This window comes from Corvus hawaiiensis, chromosome 17 (assembly GCF_020740725.1).
Source record: "Corvus hawaiiensis isolate bCorHaw1 chromosome 17, bCorHaw1.pri.cur, whole genome shotgun sequence".
Classification (NCBI taxonomy): domain Eukaryota; kingdom Metazoa; phylum Chordata; class Aves; order Passeriformes; family Corvidae; genus Corvus; species Corvus hawaiiensis.
In genome coordinates this window covers 10,479,019-10,496,904 of record NC_063229.1, presented here as the reverse complement: position 1 = coordinate 10,496,904, position 17,886 = coordinate 10,479,019, and the positions used below count along the sequence as shown (strand labels likewise).

Here is a 17,886-nt window from a genome sequence, read left to right as displayed (position 1 = left end):
GTGATGCTGCAAATGGTTTTGATAGACTCAAGAGGGAAAGCATTTTTCCCCCTCTTCTCTTGGGAATAACCCCAGCATGTTTCTTGATGAAGTAAACAAAACTATATTTGCTTCAAAAAGAGTGAAAACTTCAAATTCCTGTGCAGTGCTTGTTTCTCCTGTCACAACCTCATCCAGGAGCCCTGGCAGTCCTACAGCTTTGCTGCCATCTCATGAGGCACAGCATCCCCCACTCTTCCTTTCACTTCTCAACACAGAGAGCTGCTATGTGGGGTGTATAAATATGTAGAAAGGAGAAAATTATCTTCCAATATGTGTTTTGCATATTGCAGGCAGGGCTAGTTCATAGGGTTTTTGTCTAAACTTGTTATTCAACAGAAAAAATAAAGCATTCGATTGCTCACAAAAATCTCTCAGTGGAATAGAAAAAAATCTGCTTTTCTTCAAGTAAAAGACTGAATTTTGAAACACTGAGTGAGCCATCCTGCTCTTGCTGTGCAGCTGCTCATGATTGTTTTTGGCTTGATTTCATTTCAGAGGGATGAGGACACCTGCCCTACCTTGGCTCCTGCCTGTTCTTGCACTTCTGGGCGCCCGGGCTTGCCAGGACCCCCAGGGCCCCCTGTAAGTTCACTCTCCCACCCCGTGTGTTGCATGTGCTGGTGTTGCTTCATTTTTTGTGGCATGTTGGGCATGTGGATCACACTCCTGGGGCTCTGGGAGGTTTTAGAATCACAGAATCGTTCAGGTTGGAAAAGATCCTAAAGATCATTGAGTCCACCCATTAATCAGGGCCACCAAGCCCAGCACTAAACCATGTCCCCAAGTGCCACATCTACCCCTTTTAAATCCCTGTAGGGGTGGTGACTTCACCCCTGCCCTGAGCAGCCTGTGCCAGGGCTTGACAACCCTTTTGGTGAAGAAATTTTATCCTCATGTCTAATCTAGACCTCCCCTGGTGCAACTTGAGGCCATTTCCTCTCATCCTAACTCAAGGAGCTTTTCCAGGGCAAGGCTGAGAGTTTCCCTTTGGATTTTGGATGGTGATGAAATGGGGAGATGGACAGTTGGCAGCACAACAGCTGCAGCTGGGAACAGGCTGAGCAGCTCCTGGTGCCACATTAATCCTCTTAGGAGAGGAGGACGGGTCACCCTCAGTGTCTGCAGAGATTTCATCTCATGGATTGGAGGCTCTGAAACTCTCTGTGAATTTAAAGAAAAAACAACTCACCAAAAAAATCTTCCTGTCTGGATCCTGTTGGAGTCTTGTAAGTGTCTGTGTGGGTGGACAGTGCAAAGAGAAAGGGGAGACTTTGCTATCCTGTCTGTCCCCAAAGCTCTCTTTCTGAATGTCACTTGCAAGAAAACCCTGAAGAAATGAGGGGGAAGAGAAAACAGTCATTACATATGCAGTATGCTCAGGAAAAAGGGCATAAATTCTGCCCTATCCATTATGGATGCAGGAAAGCTGTCATGGGCTTAAATCACAGGAGAAAATATTCCTGTTAAACACTAGGGAACAGTTATAAAAAAAATTGCTTTTTGAAAATTTGGGGGAAAACATTTGATTTGCACAAACCAGCTGAAACCTGACAGACAGCCTGTCCAGAGCACCTCAGTTCAATCACTCCAGGTGCTTTTCTTCTGGAAAATAACCATTATGGAAACATTTGCCTCCTTTTTCAAGTGAAAAGGTCTGGGATAACCTCCTGCATTGACCTGTGGTTTAGCTGTGAGTTCAGTTCTATGAGAGGAAAGTGCCTCATTGCAGAGTAATTACTTGCTCATTCCGGTGGAAGTTTAATTAACAGCACACTCCACTGTCACAGTCTGCTCCAATATCCTAAGTGCATAATTACCAGCTTGCATTGCCCTGTGGTTTAAGCATCTCCACAGACAACTCCTTAAAGAGCAGGACTCTTTAAAGCATTAGAGGAAATCGGGTTTTGACACATAACCTTCTCCTCACACCACTGAACCCCTGGTAATTTGCTGCAGTTACAACAGCACTCACTGCTATTTTTAAAACTCCAGTTAGCAGGACATGTCCCACCTTGTATTTATCACTGTCCTTAATGAGTGTTTCTGACCAGATCCAGCTGGCTTCTGGAATGAGTTTCTGAACACTTCTGAAAGCACTTTTCCCAAAGTCCCCTGCCTGTGCTTCTCAATTCAAATCCACATTTTTATTGGATTCAAGTAGCAATGTTCAGATTGAGATGTCAAAATTCACACACAATGAGTTCATGCCAGAAGGTTGATTTCTTCTCCACACCCAGTGTCAGGCAGAGGCAGAGCTAAGCCAGGTCTCCCAGAGCCAGGTGCTGTCCCTGATCTCAGCACGTGTCTCTTCTCTGGGATGGAGAATATAAAACCCAACAGTCTCAGAGGGGTGTGGATGTGAGCACCCCTTTTTTTCCTTCTCAATGTGTTCCCATGCCCATATGAGATGTCGTCTTAGCATGGATCCACTGAGGGAGTTGGAGGGAGCTGAAACAGGTTGGAACTTCCTCTCTCCCTGCTGGGAGTGAGTGCTGTGTTCCCAAGGCTGGTCATGGAGGGGCTGTGCTGTTCCTTTCTTCTTCCCTTTCCTGCATTTCCTGGACAACCCAACTAATTTTCTTCTTGTCTCTATTTGGTGTGAGCTCTGTGGGGCAGGAAACATCTTTCACTGTGGGGCAGTGAAGTGCACAGAGTTCTGTCCCCCAGGCTCCTCATTACAGTGCAGTAAATATGATGGTATTCTTTGTGTCCCACTGGCAGGGCAGCCCTGGGAGGAGAGGACCTCAGGGGGAGCAGGGAGAGCCAGGACCCAAGGTGAGTCCTTAGGCTGGAGATTATCTCACTGCACCAAGCTGAGCCCAAACAGAGTCTTAACAACACATCGAGGAGGATGGGATCACTTATCATTAATTAAATGCTCAGCTGGGCTTTGGAAATTGAGATCATGAGCCCAGTTGTGCTGAATTAATGCACTGTACATGGTCAGCAATGCCCTCTGAGAGCAGCTGTGCTGGGACAGGGTCAGGCTTTGCACTGTGCTTGTTGTTGCTGCCAAGCCTCCGGAGCAGACACATTGGTACTGCCCTGGGGCTGAGCAGCATGAGGAGCTGAGCACGGGGAATAGCTGGGTCTGAATCCCCCAGCCCTGGGGATGGGAGCAAGCCCTGGTGCAAGTGTTCACAGCACATGGATCAGCACAGGGCAGAGCCAGAGCAGCCCGCTGGTGCCATTTTTTGGGATTACATCTGGGAAAGCAGCATGGCTACAGGGGAAAGGTCTGAGGGAAGGAGTGAGAATGGATACAGATCACAGCAATGGGCTAAGGAACGTTTCCCTTTGCTCTCTGACTACATTGAATAACAGGAATAACTGCTTGGAAAGGTGAATTGTGTTCTGCAAAGCACCCTTTGCAGCTTTGCTGTCTGCTCCCATGAAAGATGAACCAAAATCTTGGATCTAAAATACAAAGGCAGCTGAGGTTACCGGAGATGTCCTCAGTGCCCCAATTTCATCTCGAATCCCGTAGATGGTTCATGCTGACCCAGCTCGAGCAGTGCAGCCCATGAGGACAGCAGGCACTGACCACTTCCCTTCCCTATGATTGTTTCCTTGTCTTTGGTTTCAGGGTGAACCAGGCCCACCTGGACAAGTAGGACCAGCGGGTCCCAGTGGCCAACAAGGCTCTCCAGGTTCCCAAGGAATCACAGTTCAGGGCCCTGTGGTATGTGACCTCTTCCATTGCCTTTTTTTTTGTCACTCGCTCTTTGCAGTTAGAACTTGTCTCAGAAATGGGTATCAATACTGTGATTTATGTATTTACATCACCCTCACTAACAGCTGAACAGCTGCAGAGGGAGAGATGACAATCAATGAGTTTTATGCTGATGAGGCCCTGCACTTAATCATTCTGGCCAAAGCTTGTTTTTGTCCAGACTCTCCTTAACGGGCTTTTGTTGAAAGCAGCCCAGTGGGGTCCCTTCCAACTCAGGATATCCTATGAATATTCAGGCATTTTGCTTTCCAGCGATCATCACTGCTTGGCAGGGAGTAGTGGCAAGGACTGCCACATGTTTGGGATGGCAGAAATCCCCGTGCACATGCTGTGGCTGTAAATTACCCTGGAACACTGCAGGGAGCAGGAACAACCCGGGACATGGATGTGGAGCAGCAGGATGCTCTTTGCCTTAAAGCGTTCTGCCACACACCCAACTGTGTGCTTCTGTTTTTATCCAAGGGACCACCAGGAATTAAAGGAGAGAAAGGAGATACTGGAATCCCTGGCATGCAGGTAATGGTAAACACACTCCTTTTACTTGTCCCGAAGATTTTCCCTTTTTTTCTGAGTGACTACTTGAGGGAAGTCTGAAAAGTTGTTGCTGTTGTCTGCTTGGGAACTGTGATTTTGGAGTGTCATCACTTTCCCAAGGGAAACTGAGTCACTTGGTGTAAGAAAGATAAACCTACCTGGAAGCTAGATATGATGGAATTAAAACTGGGACAACAGTCCTTGCTCTGTTTAATGAATAAATCTGTTTCTTCTTTGACATTTTTCTTCTGTCCTCTGTTACAAGATGAATTAGGGCAGTGATAATCAGATGCTGACTTTACCCAGCCATTCTGATTTACAGGGCATTCCTGGTGTGCAGGGAGCTCCAGGCAGGGATGGACTTCAAGGCGCAAAGGTAAAACACTTCACCCCTGAGGTTTTATGTGAGGTTGCCTAAAAATCTGCTGGGAGTGTCCCAGCAGAGACCCAAAACATCCCAATGCACTCAGTGTAGAAGTGAATGGTCTTTTCAAAAAGCCAGAGGGACGGGGGAAAAAAAATGGGATCATTTCAAGTTTGGCCAAATTTGAGCAGGTGCCACCCTTCTTCCTGCTCGACAGATGCTTTTTTTACCCATCTGTAGCAAGTTCCTGTTAAAAGCAGCACATGGAAAAACATCTCACTGCCTATGAGGTCTCTTAGAATCCTCTCATTAGTAAATGACTGGATTTGGTTTTGCAGGGTGTGAGGGGACTAGAAGGCACAGCTGGACCTCCAGGACCTCCTGGACCAAGGGTGAGTACTCGCTGTGAGTGATGCACATCAAAATCTGTTCCTCAGCAGAGTTTCGTGGTTTCACCTGAAAGTGTCAGGGCAAACCCCCTTCGCAGGGTACCATGGGGAATACCTGGCACATTGTGCAGGAGCCCCCTTTCCCTGCCACTCTCAGTGTGAGAAGAAAATTCTTGGCTTCCTCTGGCAAGTCCTGAGGAAGCTTCATCCCAGCGCGGAGATTCTTGTTTTGCTATTTTCACTTTCCTGACACTACTGCTTTCCAACTGCTGGTTGAGTTGGAGGTGATTTGGCTTGCTAGACCGAAATCAGCAGGAGCTGGAGGATGCAGGCAGTGTGAAAGGTTTCCCCCCACATCACTGCCAGTATCTGCTGCCAGGGCTGGAGCAGAACTTTGAGATCTGTTGATTTACAGCTGTTAATTGGAAGGCACCACAGGAACAGTTCATTTTACTTGGGAAACTGAACCAAATTTGGGTTTAGTTGATGGCTGGTGGACCTGATAAGTTACTGATTCTCACAGCTGAATCTCACATCTGAGTCTCACTGCTGAATTATAAGGAATTTGGCAGTAGTTGTGCTAAGTTATTTAGGGGAGCCAAGGTTGAATTCAGCTCGTAACTTTGACTTGTTCATCCTGGGGAAGATGTGGAGCTGGCAGGGTTGAGCCTCAGCTTTTTAAATATGAGGAAAGCACTGTCATCTTCAGAGCAGGCTCTGCAAGCTGTTCTGGTGCTGCCTTGAAAACTTTTCTCATTTTCACTGTTCAGAAAAGTTGCTAATATCTACTGAGTTTAAATGTAATAGCTGGAAAATTCTAAAAGAAAGTATTTCTGCTAGTTGTGTTTGGCTAATTTTTTTCTTCCCTTTATGGCTCCAAAAGGCACAGAAACTTCACAAAGAGGAGATGAATGACCATAGAAGGTGCTTCCCACTCTCTAAGCTGCTGTTAATGTTGTAAAGTATTAGAGGCCAGCACAGGTTTTAAAGGAAAAAGAAAACAACCATGTGGTATTGGGAGGCTGAAGAAAAGGGTTGTGCTCTAGGCTATGTCTAAATCTGAATATGTAATGAAGGATCAAAAGCCTGTAGAGTATAAACTGCCTTGCAGTTTGTTGGTAAAACTCAGCTTTGCTGGCTTGGCCATAGTTGAGATGGTGATGGGAAATGATGTGAACGTAACTCACACACACAATGTGCTTTTAACAGTGGGCTCGTGGCCGGACAGGAAACTTAAGGCTACTGTTCCCTTGCTTGAGTCCTCTAAACTCACACTGCTGGAGGCCCTGTAGCCCTTGAACAGAAAAAGAAGTTTGGAAATAACTAGATTTTTAATGTCTGCAGGGTTTCCAAGGAGCAACAGGCACCCGAGGCAGCAGTGGCGAGAAGGGACCTCCGGGTGATGTTGGGCCAACAGTAGGTTTCTGCTCTTGGGTCTCAAAGAAGGCCAAGGCATGGAATAATTGAATGGAAATGAGCTGTTCCCACAGCAGCTCTCCTTCAGAGTCTAAAGGGTGCTTTAAATTCACACTCATCCTTCCTAAGGCAATGTCTGGGCAGTCAAAGCCCAGGCTACTAATCTGTTGATAAAACATTCAACAAATCCCACCTCCCTTCGCCCTCTGTAGATTCACCTGCTACACAAAATCTAAACAAATTTCTGGTGTAAGCTTCTAGAATAAAGCAAGAGAGTCACTCCTGAGCTATAGCAGCCAGCATTGGGCTTGTAGGTGAAACCCCAGATCTAAATGTCACAGGTATTTCTTCTCTTCAGATGTTAAAAACCACCTGCCCAGTTGGGAAATCTGTTCGAAGATCACAGCTGAGAAATTTCTGCTCCCCTGCAGATGGTGCTTATCCCACTGCTCCAGTTACTGATTTATTATTATTTTTCTATAATAACAAAGTGTTCCTATAACTTAAAGCTCTTACAAGCACTGCCAGAAGGAAACAACAAGAGTGTGAGAAACAAACTTTGTGCTCCATGTCCCACTAATGTAACCCACACCCCCACTGAAAGTCTTTGTTTGTTTTCTATTCTTCCATGCCTTAACTTATTTATTTTTAATTTTTTTTCCCTATAGGGACTGCCAGGTCCAAAAGGAGAAAGAGGAGAGAAAGTGAGTTTTTCTGGTGCCAGGTGACACTGTCAGTTCATCCTACACTCAAAAGAGTGGGTGTGGTAACCTGAATTGCAACCTTTGCTTACAAATGCAAGCCAGACCTCTCCAGTGATGACTGTACCTATTGCTTGTTGCCTTTCCTTTCACCTGCAGGGGCTGGGCTGGTGGGATATAAATAATCCCACAGCAGTCAGGAGCTCCTTAGTATCATTTGCAGTAATGAAGCAGAAATGTCAAACGCAAATCTATTCTTTGCTGAGAAGGAAAAAGTCCAAACCCACTTTGTTCTTGTTTAATGTGTTGCAAAAGGGAACTCATCTGCAATAATCATTGTCTGTGCCCCAGTACAGAACCTTGGCAGTCAGGACATCCACACTACCTTGGAAGGTTATTTTGTTGGGAAAAGAAGTTTTTCAGGTTTTTCTCATCCTGACTTCTGGTTAAATTAAAATGCCATGTCTTTCTAGGAGTCATTGCCAAGATTGATTTATGCAAATTTGTCTTCAGACGGGGATGAGGTGCTTTTGTCTCAAGTTAATGCCTCAGAATTATAATTTTTAAGACCATTCTCCTTCCGATCCCACCAGCTTTTCTTTTTCTAGACTTTTCTTCACATTGGAACTTTCAATTTCCCCCTTCCTTGGGTGTTGCACCAAGCAGTTTTTTAAGCCTGGATTATCTGCACTGTGATCCAGCCAGAGATGTATGTTTTATAAACAGTTCTGGAAGCACATGCATTAGGTATGAATTTTCAGTCAGTGTTTATTTTTAAGCAGGTTTTTGCATTTTTATCACTTTTCCCTGCTTTACTAAAACTTTCTAGAGGGCCCCTTATACATGATTTATTCAAAATACAGGAAGAATCAATATTCATAGAAGATGGAGTCAAAGATAGGACATTGTAATATCTGATCATACTAAATGTTTTACATATCACAGAACACTGAGTTATAGACTTAGCATCTTTTCTGATAAAATTTGAGGGTGAAATTTGCTCTCTGTTTTTTGGTAATTATTTAGATTCAGTCTGGGCCTTTTGATGTACAGGAGAAAAGCAATTATTGATGTTTCCAATTTCAATTTTCTGGTTTCAGAGCTTCGTGATAAATAAATAGAGCTGCATTTCACAGTAATTAATATCTCTGGAATGCAAGCTGAGAAAATGAATGGGCTGAAAGCTATCATGCATTAGGATATCGATCCTTTCTAAAAGATATTAATACTTCCTTTTTTTCTTAATTTAAAAAAAAAAATACTTCATTTTAGGGGGAGCCACAGTCTTTGGCCACAATTTACCAGCTCGTTAGCCAGGCTTGTGAGCGGATGATTCAGAGTGAGTACAACCAGCCCAACTCCCGAGTGCGTTCATGTGGTGATAGGACAAGGGGGACTGGCTTTAAGCTGGAAGATTAGATTTATATCAGATATAAAATTGTTCCCTGTGAGGATGGGGAGGCCCTGGCACAGGGTGCCCAGAGAAGCTGCGGCTGCCCCATCCCTGGAAGTGTCCAAGGCCAGGTTGGATGGGGCTTGGAGCAACCTGGGACAGTGGAAGGTGTCCCTGCCCGTGGCTGGGGGGTGGAATGAGATGAGCTTTAATGTCCCTTCTAAGTCAAACCATCCTGTGAGTCTGTGATCCTGTGACTCTCCAGCAGTGGAAAACCAGAGGAGAGACAGCCTGAAGCTGTAGTGATCCCAGGAGCTCCACCACCCTGTGGCCTGCTGAGCACCACAGATAGCACATGTCCCACCTCAGGCTCTAAGCCCTACTTTGGCTTTAGCAGGTGGCATTAGCACAGAGAAGACCTGTGAAATATTTATTTGCAAAACCCTCTGGTGTTTTGCAAAGCCTCCTTTATTTCTTAAATGGAGAAGCTTGAAACTAATTTGAGAGAAATTATTATTTCAGTGATATGTGCTGATTCCTCCCAAGATGAGGCAGTTCTGTAAAGCTCCTGTGCTGTGATGTGCGAAGAGAAGCAGTGGCTTGTCCAAGGTCAGGCAGCAAAGTCATCACTCAGCTGCCCATCTTCATCTTCTGCCTTTCTCAGTTGGGACTGACAGCTTTTTAGCACTAGCTGATCATTCTGAGTACCTTTTTAGACAAAATCCTTTGATTTTTATGTCTCTTCTGAATTTCTCAGCCAAGGAAACATTTTTTTTCTGTCTTGCCTTCTCAGCTCATGTGTTGAAGCTTGATTCATTCATACATGAACATGCAAGGAAACCAGTTCCCATTTGGGAGGAAAGGTTAAAACCAGGAGAACCAGGACCACCAGGTCCTCCAGGCCCACCTGGGAGCAGTGGAGAAAAAGGAGAAAATGGCATCCCTGGACAGCCAGGCAAAGATGGGTATCCAGGAGAGAGAGGTAAGGACAGAAGTGTTCATAAACATTTTTCACTGTATCTTTGATACTTTAACTAAACATCTCAGTGCCTCAAGCAGTAATGTAAAGATAATCCATGATATTATCTAATTTCATTGCTGTTTTCCTTTTGGACTTCTCAGTTCTAGGAAGAGACACCCAAGTTATAAATCTCAACGAGTAGGGAGAAGCCAGATGGAGCCCACTCTATCTTCAAGCTCTGCATTGAGGGAAAGGCCAGTTTGGCACCATTTGTAGGTTTGGGGGGCATGGAGAGTTTAATTTTAGAGGGCAGGAGGTTTTTCCTATAGAAAGGCAAAAGAAGCAGCCTTTTGGGTGAACACATGGTGGTGGAACAGATTGGCTTTGGGCAGAAATGAGAAGTGTTGGAAAACGCTGATGGAGGGCATGAGGCAACTGAAGCAATCTTTAAAGGGGAAGCAAGTTTCTGGAGCAGTAGTTTCAACAATGAAAGACTCAGATGTGACTAAAGAAATAGATTAATGAAATCTCAGAATTGGCCTCAGTTACTGGACACAAATGAGTGAAAGGTGGGAAGATGTTTTGCTTGGATTTGCAGATGATGTTTGTCAGTGGCTCAAGTAATTGTCCGTCAAAATAAAAAGTAAAACATTGGTTTGAGCACTGTCCTAACACCTCGGAGTAACTGGAAATGTTCTGTTTAACTCCTTCCTCCTGCAGTAATCAGTCCTAGCTGGTATCTCCAGAGTTTATCAAAATGTCACTTCAGAGAAAAGGGAATAACAACCTGCAGATTTTTCCAGCCTGCCAAGCAGGAGATGGGAGAAGATGAATTTCAATGAAAATGTCCACCTGAAGGACATGGCTGATCGAAATATTTTCATCTTAAAACAATGAAAAATCATATTTCGTCAAAATGTACCTGTTTTCTCTGAGAGGTACTGGTTTCATGAGTAATTTAACATGAAAACAGCAATCCTGGCTAACCAGCACCTGGTCAAAGAGACAGCTCAGCTTTGTGATTTGTCTGATGCGCATGAAGGGCACAGAGGTGGACCTGACCCTCAGGCTGGTGCATGAATTTCTCTGTGAAAAATGTTCATTCCCACCCCTCTTGGGCTGCAAATCAGTGCTGTGTGGATCAAAGAAATCAATGTCCTGTTGGTCACAGCAAGAGTAGGTGCCCGGACTGAATGAAAGCAGATGGACGTTTCTCAGTGTTGCCAAGGGCTGTGACTCCACTTTGACACGTGGGGAGACTGCAGGAGCCTCAATGAAGGGTTAAATTTGAAATACAGTGAAGCAACACTTATCTCTTATTTGTGAATAGGTGCCCCAGGGCCCAAAGGAGAGAAAGGGATGTCTGGAGCCAGTGAGGAAGGGAGCCAAGGACCCAGAGGCAGAACAGGTAGAGTGACCACAACCTCTATTTATTGATCCAGCAAGGCCATGTGATGGCCACCAGCTCTCAGATTCAAAGCATCATGCAGCTGAAGGAGCACTGTGGTGGGGTTGGACTGACCTTCCCACCACAGCCCTGCTGGCAGCATCCTTGGTTCCTCTCTGCTAAGATGCAAGAGATTACTCCAGGCAGCTTCTTCCCTCTGGTACCCATTCCCAGGGGATGATGTATTTTAAGGACCTGAGACACATCCAGGCAGTTTTAGTTTTGCTGCCTTTTTGCATGCAAGACCAGATGCTCAGGAGACAGAAGCTCTGAAAATTCAGCTCGTGGAACATAAGGGTTTGTGAGTAATCTGTGAGGATTTGGCGTACTCCTCCACCCTGATCCCTGCTGCTTGGGGTCTGTGGGAAGTTTTCCACTGGCATAACAAACCAGGCACTGTCAAAAGAGTGTGGTCAAACACATTCTTCATTTCATTTTCTATAGCTGAGATGTGAGACACAAAACCCAATGACTCTGGGATGGATCCTGGGGTTAAGGTGATTCTCTGCATTAACGTGTAGGTGGATTTTGTGTTCTCATAACCAGGCTCCAGTTTTAGCGAAGCTGGGCACCCTTAAGGTCAAGAATACTGGGATTCAGTTACTGGGATTCAGAACATGTTTTCCGACAGGCAGGTCCTATTTGTCCACCAAAATGAGGAAGCCACGCTCAGAAAATTACCTGCCATGTAGGATGGAGGAAAATACAGAAGAGGTATCACACTGCTAAAGCAGATGTGCTACAGCTTACAGTGCTTCTCCTTCTGCAGGCCCTCCAGGAGAAGCTGTGCAGGGAAAACCAGGTCCGAAGGGTTACCCTGGGAATGCCGGTCCTCCAGGTTTCCCTGGTGCCAGAGGGCAGCCTGGGCAGCCTGGGTATCCAGGGGGCTGTGATATCTCTGGATGTTATGAGGCCGACAGAAGAGGTAAGTCCTGACTATGTCAGTACAGAAGTTATGATTTTATGACTGGTCTCTGGTTACTTCTCTTCAGCCAGGCAGAGACCTCTGTTCATCCTTCAGGCACCATCAGTGCTGCAAAGCCTCCTCTGAAAAGCAGTCAGGGTGATTCCCATGCAATCCACATGGATAAAAGCCAGCTCCATGGGCTGTTCCTCAGCCATCTTTCAGGGATTAATACATAACTGCAGCAGTAGTCAGGCAGGTGGGGAGTGATCATGGGGAATCAGTTCTTCATGTCCCCAGCAATGTTTCCATGGGGGATGGAGCGAGGAACAATTCCTCAGTTCCTACATTTACATTTCATGGAGGCTCAGTGGTACAAAGACCTGGGCGATGAAGAAATTCACTGGCATGGAATAAAAGGTTTACAAGGGAAAGGGATTAATTCTGTGCCATTCCTTCTCAGACCTTGACACTGATTTATTCATTTGCTCAGTGGCTTCATCCTTTCCACACACAGGTTTTGTCCCCTGATGGCTGGGGCGGAGGCAGCTGAAGACATTGCTTTTCCCTGGAAATCTCTGGAAGAAAACTCCACACACTCCAAAAGAAGCAGCAACCCGAACAGCAGATGTGTTATGTTTTTTTAATGCTCCATCATTTCTGTATGGACAAGTCAATCAAACTCCACAGCCACAGCCTTTGTCTGGGGGAGCCATCTGTCTGCACAACTGCAGTGCTCCAACTCACATTGCACGTCCCACAGCAAGAAAAAAGGCACAGCTGGACACTCAGGCTGACAGACTTGCAAGAAGAAGAAATAGTGTATTGAAATGCTCAGAAATAACAAATAATTTCTGCCTGTTTGTCTGATTGTGGTTTCTCTATGTCCATTGTTGTTCTGTGTCCCCAGCACAGAGAAGAATAGCACCTCATGACCAAAGAGGCAAATCCACTGGAGTAAAGCTGCATTTTCTGCTGGCTGCCAAGGTAACAAAGTCTAGCACCATCTTGGCTCTTTCTGCTTTTGGCAGAATGCTGATGGTTTCCTTGCAGGGGTGTTTTGTACACCAACATTGCAGCCAGAAATCACCTCACTGTGATGTGGCAAACCACTGTTCCACTCCTTCTCTGGGGCTTGGTAACTCAGGCAAAGCCTTACATGAGTCACAAACGTGTGCTTAGAGGAGCTGGAGATTAACCTACTGCCTTTTCCATGTCTCTCTCCTGCAGGCTGAGTAGCTACTTTACATTTTATCAGGTGGAATACTGAATAGATCCGAGTCTGGCTTTTACCCATATGACATGGAAGTAATTGTCATGTTACACCCCTTTCCTTGCCATCAGCTGAGATGTGTCTGCAACAAACCATGCAGATACGGAGAAAAATGTTCCTCCTTCTTTGCAAACACTGCTTCAGGCTGTGCTGGATCACTGCCTATAACCTGCCCCTGCTTCAGAAACAAACCTTCCTGAGCTCTGATTTAAACCCTAACCCTACAGCAGAGGGGCACAAAAAGTATCAGTACAGGTTTTTCAAAGCTGTTAAGAGGTAAAAAATGGAGCATCGTGCACATTCCTGTGTATTTCTTCTGGATGTGTAATTTCTGCAGTTACATGCAGGCTGGCAGCCTGGGTGTCATACAGCTACAGCCAACCTTTGAAAACTTAGCTGCAAATGTATCACATTTAGAAAGCAGATTGCCACATCAATACCAAGGAGAAGAGGTTTACCTTAGGAGAATTGAGTTTTTTAGACAATGAGTCCAAACATTATGTCTTCCTGTGATTAAGGAAAAATCCTATAGAGCTAAGAAAATCTGCTAAAGGAACATTGGAACATGTCAGACTCTTGTGGGAGCCACCCTGCAACAAAAGTGAGATAAAATATGGTTACTGCATCCTGTAAGTATTTAAAGTAGTCCTTGGCTTTACATGTGTTCATTCTCTAGAAACTCCCAAGAATTAATATTTTCAGTATGACATGCATTCCCTTTGGAGAATACAGGAAAATGCACAGAAATGCCGCTCTGATAGAAGTAACATTTCTGTTCACTGTGGAGCTCTCCAGACTTGTCTTGCCATATAAAATGGAAACCTTTCAGCTCAGATGAAGAGTTGTTGCAGACAGAGCTCCAGTCAGAAGAAAAAGGAGAGGTTAAAGGAGCTGGAGGTTCCAGCACAGCAGGAACACAGTGTTTGGAAGAGACACATTCACAGGAACACCCTGCACAGGTGTTGGGAGTTGAGGTGTTGTGTGACCTGTTGATACAGGTCAAAGAGCTTTGGAACTGTGCTTTACCTATTCCTTGGAAAAAAACCCCAACAAACAAAGCAAATCTGCATTAAATTGGTTCAGAATGGTTCTGAATTTAGCACTGAGTGTAAACTCCAAAGCTGTGATAACTGGCAGGTGAAAGCAGTGGGAGCAAAGGCAGGGAGGTAAAAGGAGTGCCTGCAGAGCAGACCTGAAGATTATTACCATGAAATGGTCACAAAGTGGGGAAGGTAAGCAGTGCAGTGAGGAATATCTGCATTTGCAGGTAATTACTCTTCTTTTCTGACTTAAGCCAGTGCAGCCAAATTCCCAGTTCTGAACTTGCTGTTCTGCCTCTTCAAATTAGTGACTGCAGGTGATTTGAGACAGAGCTCCTTTATGTTTCTTTATCAACTGTTTTTGAAAATTGCTCACGTTCCCTCACTGCCTGTCTTGGGATTTGATCTATTTTGATAGAATTTCAAGTAACATTTGCTTTTGTCTGATTATTTCAGATACAACAGGAAGGGTCAGGCTTTAACACAATTGGGTCCCAGCAGGGCTATTGATTAGGAGACAGACAACCTGCACAAACAATTTGCCCATTTATCTTCCTAAATTTTGTCCCATGAGTAGTTTTATTTACTTGAAATCAAGGATATTTAGTCCATGAAGTGTCACAGAGCCTGTGCCAGAGCTTTGTAACCCAATTCCTTGAGCCAAAGAGCTTTTCTGCTGGGAGATTTTGGGCACTGAGAGTTTGACCCACCTGGTGTAGGTGGATTCTGGCAGAGGCTGAGAACCTTTCAGTGACAGATATTTTTGCTAGAGCATCTTTTTGAGGTGTTACCTCTGTCTCAGGAGTAAGATATAACCACAGGAGTAACCAGCAGTGCTGTTAACAAGGCAGCAGAGATTGTTATGCCTTTTCTCCATGACTCAACAGCTTGGCTGGACCAGAATTAAAGGGCTGGAAACAAAAAGATATCCTGGGAGAGGAGGAAAGGTCTCATTGATGAATATCACTGCAGTGGGGGAGGGCCAGGTGGGACCATCGAGCCAGGTGGGGATGTTATGGGGGTGGCTTTCTAAGGACTGGGCATGAATCTTGCATCTCACAGCTGCATCTCTCTGCTTGTCTGTCTCTACACCAGTGAATTTCCTTGAGTCCAGTTTCTTGATAAATGTCTAGAGAAACTTATCCAAAAGGGAGGTGTTATAAGCTATGTGGATTAGCTCATCGGGGAATGAGATGGAAATCAGCCCTGAAAATGCTGGGGAAATGGGGATTACATTGATCATCCTACTAGCCAGCTGCAGACAAAATACCCTGCATCCTCTGTGGCTGGGAAGATGATAAGGCAAAGTGAGCATTAGGGAAGCAGAAGAAAGAAGAAGTAGGGAAAAACAGAACAATGGAGGTAACTGAGGTTGTTACAGTCATTTTTCTTCCATTCATGCCCAAAGGAGCAGTACTGGAAGGAAAGCATCAAACACCATGGCAAGGATTCAATCTCTCCTGCACAAGTAAAACAGAAAAGATCAACATCCATATCTGCTGTCTTTGATGCCTTTGGGGTCTCTGAGCTTAGTTTTGCACTCGAACCTGAAAACCATTTACTTTTCTGTGGATCTTTGCCAAGAAACTTTTAGAGCTCTTGTTGTGTCCCACTCTTGCTTCCTCACTCTTCTTCTGATGCCAGCTTGTTCACTCAAGTCCTGGGAATAATTTCTGAGCTGGGAACATTACAAATGCCAGCAGTCTAGCTGCATGCATTTTCCCGGAGTCTTTCATATGCTAAAAACCCCTCTTTGTGTTCCATGGGTTTGAAATAGCACAATTATTCATTATTCTACAGTTATAGTCTGGTTCATGTCCCAGTTTTATTCCAGTTTCTGATCATTGAATCCTATGGAGGGATAGCATCCTCCTAAACAACCTCTAAGATGGAATAACCTGCCTAAGAAAGAGCAGTAGATGTTGTTTCCTAATTTCTCCCCTCAGACTTTAAAAAGAGGCACGTCAGAAGCAGAAACAAGAATTTATTTGAACTTTAACCTGGGAAACTACTAATGCAACATGAGAAGAACTGTAGTTATCAGTGAACGAAAACTGCTGACATTAACAAAGCAGAGGATGCCACAGACCTGGCCTACCCCAGCTTCTCCCCAAACACCAGTGACACCTTTGTAACTGGTTTCAGTTGACACTTCTTATCTTGTCCTGCCAAACCCTGTGATCCTGCAGTGGCACTGACTCTTCAGGGACAAAATCACATCCTTAGCACTCCTAACCACACCTGATACTTCTGATGTGCTAATGGAGCTCTTTCCTCCTCCCCCTCCTGCATGGCAGGGCCATTCTGCCCGGGGTTTCATGTCCTGCTGTGTTGTAGTCAAAGTGCCACGCTGCCCTTCACACTGTGTGCACTGGCCATAACTTCGAGCAGAAAAGGTGAGGATTGGAGACGAACCCTTTGCTGTGACCAAAGGACAGCCTGTGCCTGTCCCTACTGAACTTCCCAATATGCCACCTTAAACATTTGGCTCTTACTCTGTCCTTAAACCTCTATCAGTTCTCCTGGTGCCTCCAAACCGTTCCCTTCTGCCCTCAGGGGCCCAGCAGCAGCTGTTGCTGTCCAGCCACCCTGGCTTGGCTTTGGCTGTCGCTCCCGTGTTTGCTGGGACATGTGAGCAGAGACTCGAGCTGCTGCTGACTCAATCCCAGTTGGAAACTGCTGGTGGTTTCACTGCTAAAAATGTGCATGCACAGCCAAGCCTCCCACCTGCTCCGTTGTTAGTGATTCTCATGTGTTCAGGAGGGGGAGGAGGAGGAGGAGGGGGAGGCAGAGGGAGCTCAGAGCAGCTGTTGTGGGCATTGCTGTGATATGATGCCCCTGACCCAGCAGTGCCCAGGGTTAGAAATCTGCCACCGTCATGATCCTTTTGTCAGTGCACTCAAAATGTGAAAAGGTGCTGGAGAGGGCTCAGGCTGCCCCTGTGACCCCGTCGTGGCAGTGACAGACCGAGAGGCAGCCCCGCTGTGTCACAGCCCTGCACACAGACTGCAGCTGTGCTGGTACATCTATGCACTAGACCTTGAAGATGTTCGACTGTTTGTTTTCCTTTCATTGCTATAAGCAAACTCACTGACTGTGAAAAGGGATAAATTAGCATCTCCAAAGGCTGAGTCTCTCTTCATTCTGAAAACAAGCAACGAGGAACAGCAGCTCGGCTCCCTCATCCTCCCTCCCTCCCCATGCTGTGCCAGCACAGCTCTTCGTGGAACTGGCCCAAATCACGGCTACTCCATTTTTTTTGTGAGCCAAAAAGATTTTAAGCACTTGGCTGAGTCTGTGAACACAGAGGTCAGTTGTAGTTTCTTAGCTGAGGCCTCACAGGCTGATCACTGCATTGATTTTTAACCTGCGTTGTTTGGGTTGCGTGCAGTAACTTGAAATTCAAAGAAGTCCCTAAACCACATTGTTTCGGTTCCAGCATTGCTGTCACGAGCCTGAGCAGCTCTGTGCTGCTCACTGAGCCATGTGGCAGGAACAAGCCTCATGTGCCAGGCTACCACACAGGGGTGACACGTCTCGCCTGGGGTCTCGCCTGGGGTCTCACCTGGCTCTGGCTTCTACCAGCACCGTCTGTGCAGGTCTCCAGGCAGCTGTCTGCCTCTCCTGGTGTGTATTCCCCTAAATTCAGGGCACGGTTAACTTTCCAGTGCCCAGTCAGTCTCGTGTGT

The 17,886-nt window shown here is 45.7% G+C and overlaps 1 protein-coding gene across 2 annotated transcripts in view; it reads left to right on the top strand.

Moving 5' to 3' along the window:
• COL20A1 (collagen type XX alpha 1 chain) overlaps window positions 1–12,743 on the top strand; it is a 51,669-nt gene extending 38,926 nt beyond the window's left edge. For both annotated transcript variants that reach the window (XM_048322151.1, XM_048322150.1), the window contains 13 exons: window positions 538–624; window positions 2,764–2,817; window positions 3,629–3,724; window positions 4,238–4,291; window positions 4,632–4,685; window positions 5,012–5,065; window positions 6,407–6,478; window positions 7,147–7,182; window positions 8,452–8,518; window positions 9,366–9,554; window positions 10,864–10,941; window positions 11,750–11,905; window positions 12,402–12,743. In XM_048322151.1, coding sequence (XP_048178108.1) covers window positions 538–624; window positions 2,764–2,817; window positions 3,629–3,724; window positions 4,238–4,291; window positions 4,632–4,685; window positions 5,012–5,065; window positions 6,407–6,478; window positions 7,147–7,182; window positions 8,452–8,518; window positions 9,366–9,554; window positions 10,864–10,941; window positions 11,750–11,905; window positions 12,402–12,415 — 1,011 coding nt within the window. In that variant the 3' untranslated portion in view covers window positions 12,416–12,743. The remainder of the gene's footprint in view (window positions 1–537; window positions 625–2,763; window positions 2,818–3,628; window positions 3,725–4,237; window positions 4,292–4,631; window positions 4,686–5,011; window positions 5,066–6,406; window positions 6,479–7,146; window positions 7,183–8,451; window positions 8,519–9,365; window positions 9,555–10,863; window positions 10,942–11,749; window positions 11,906–12,401) is intronic.
• Window positions 12,744–17,886: the final 5,143 nt, after the last annotated feature.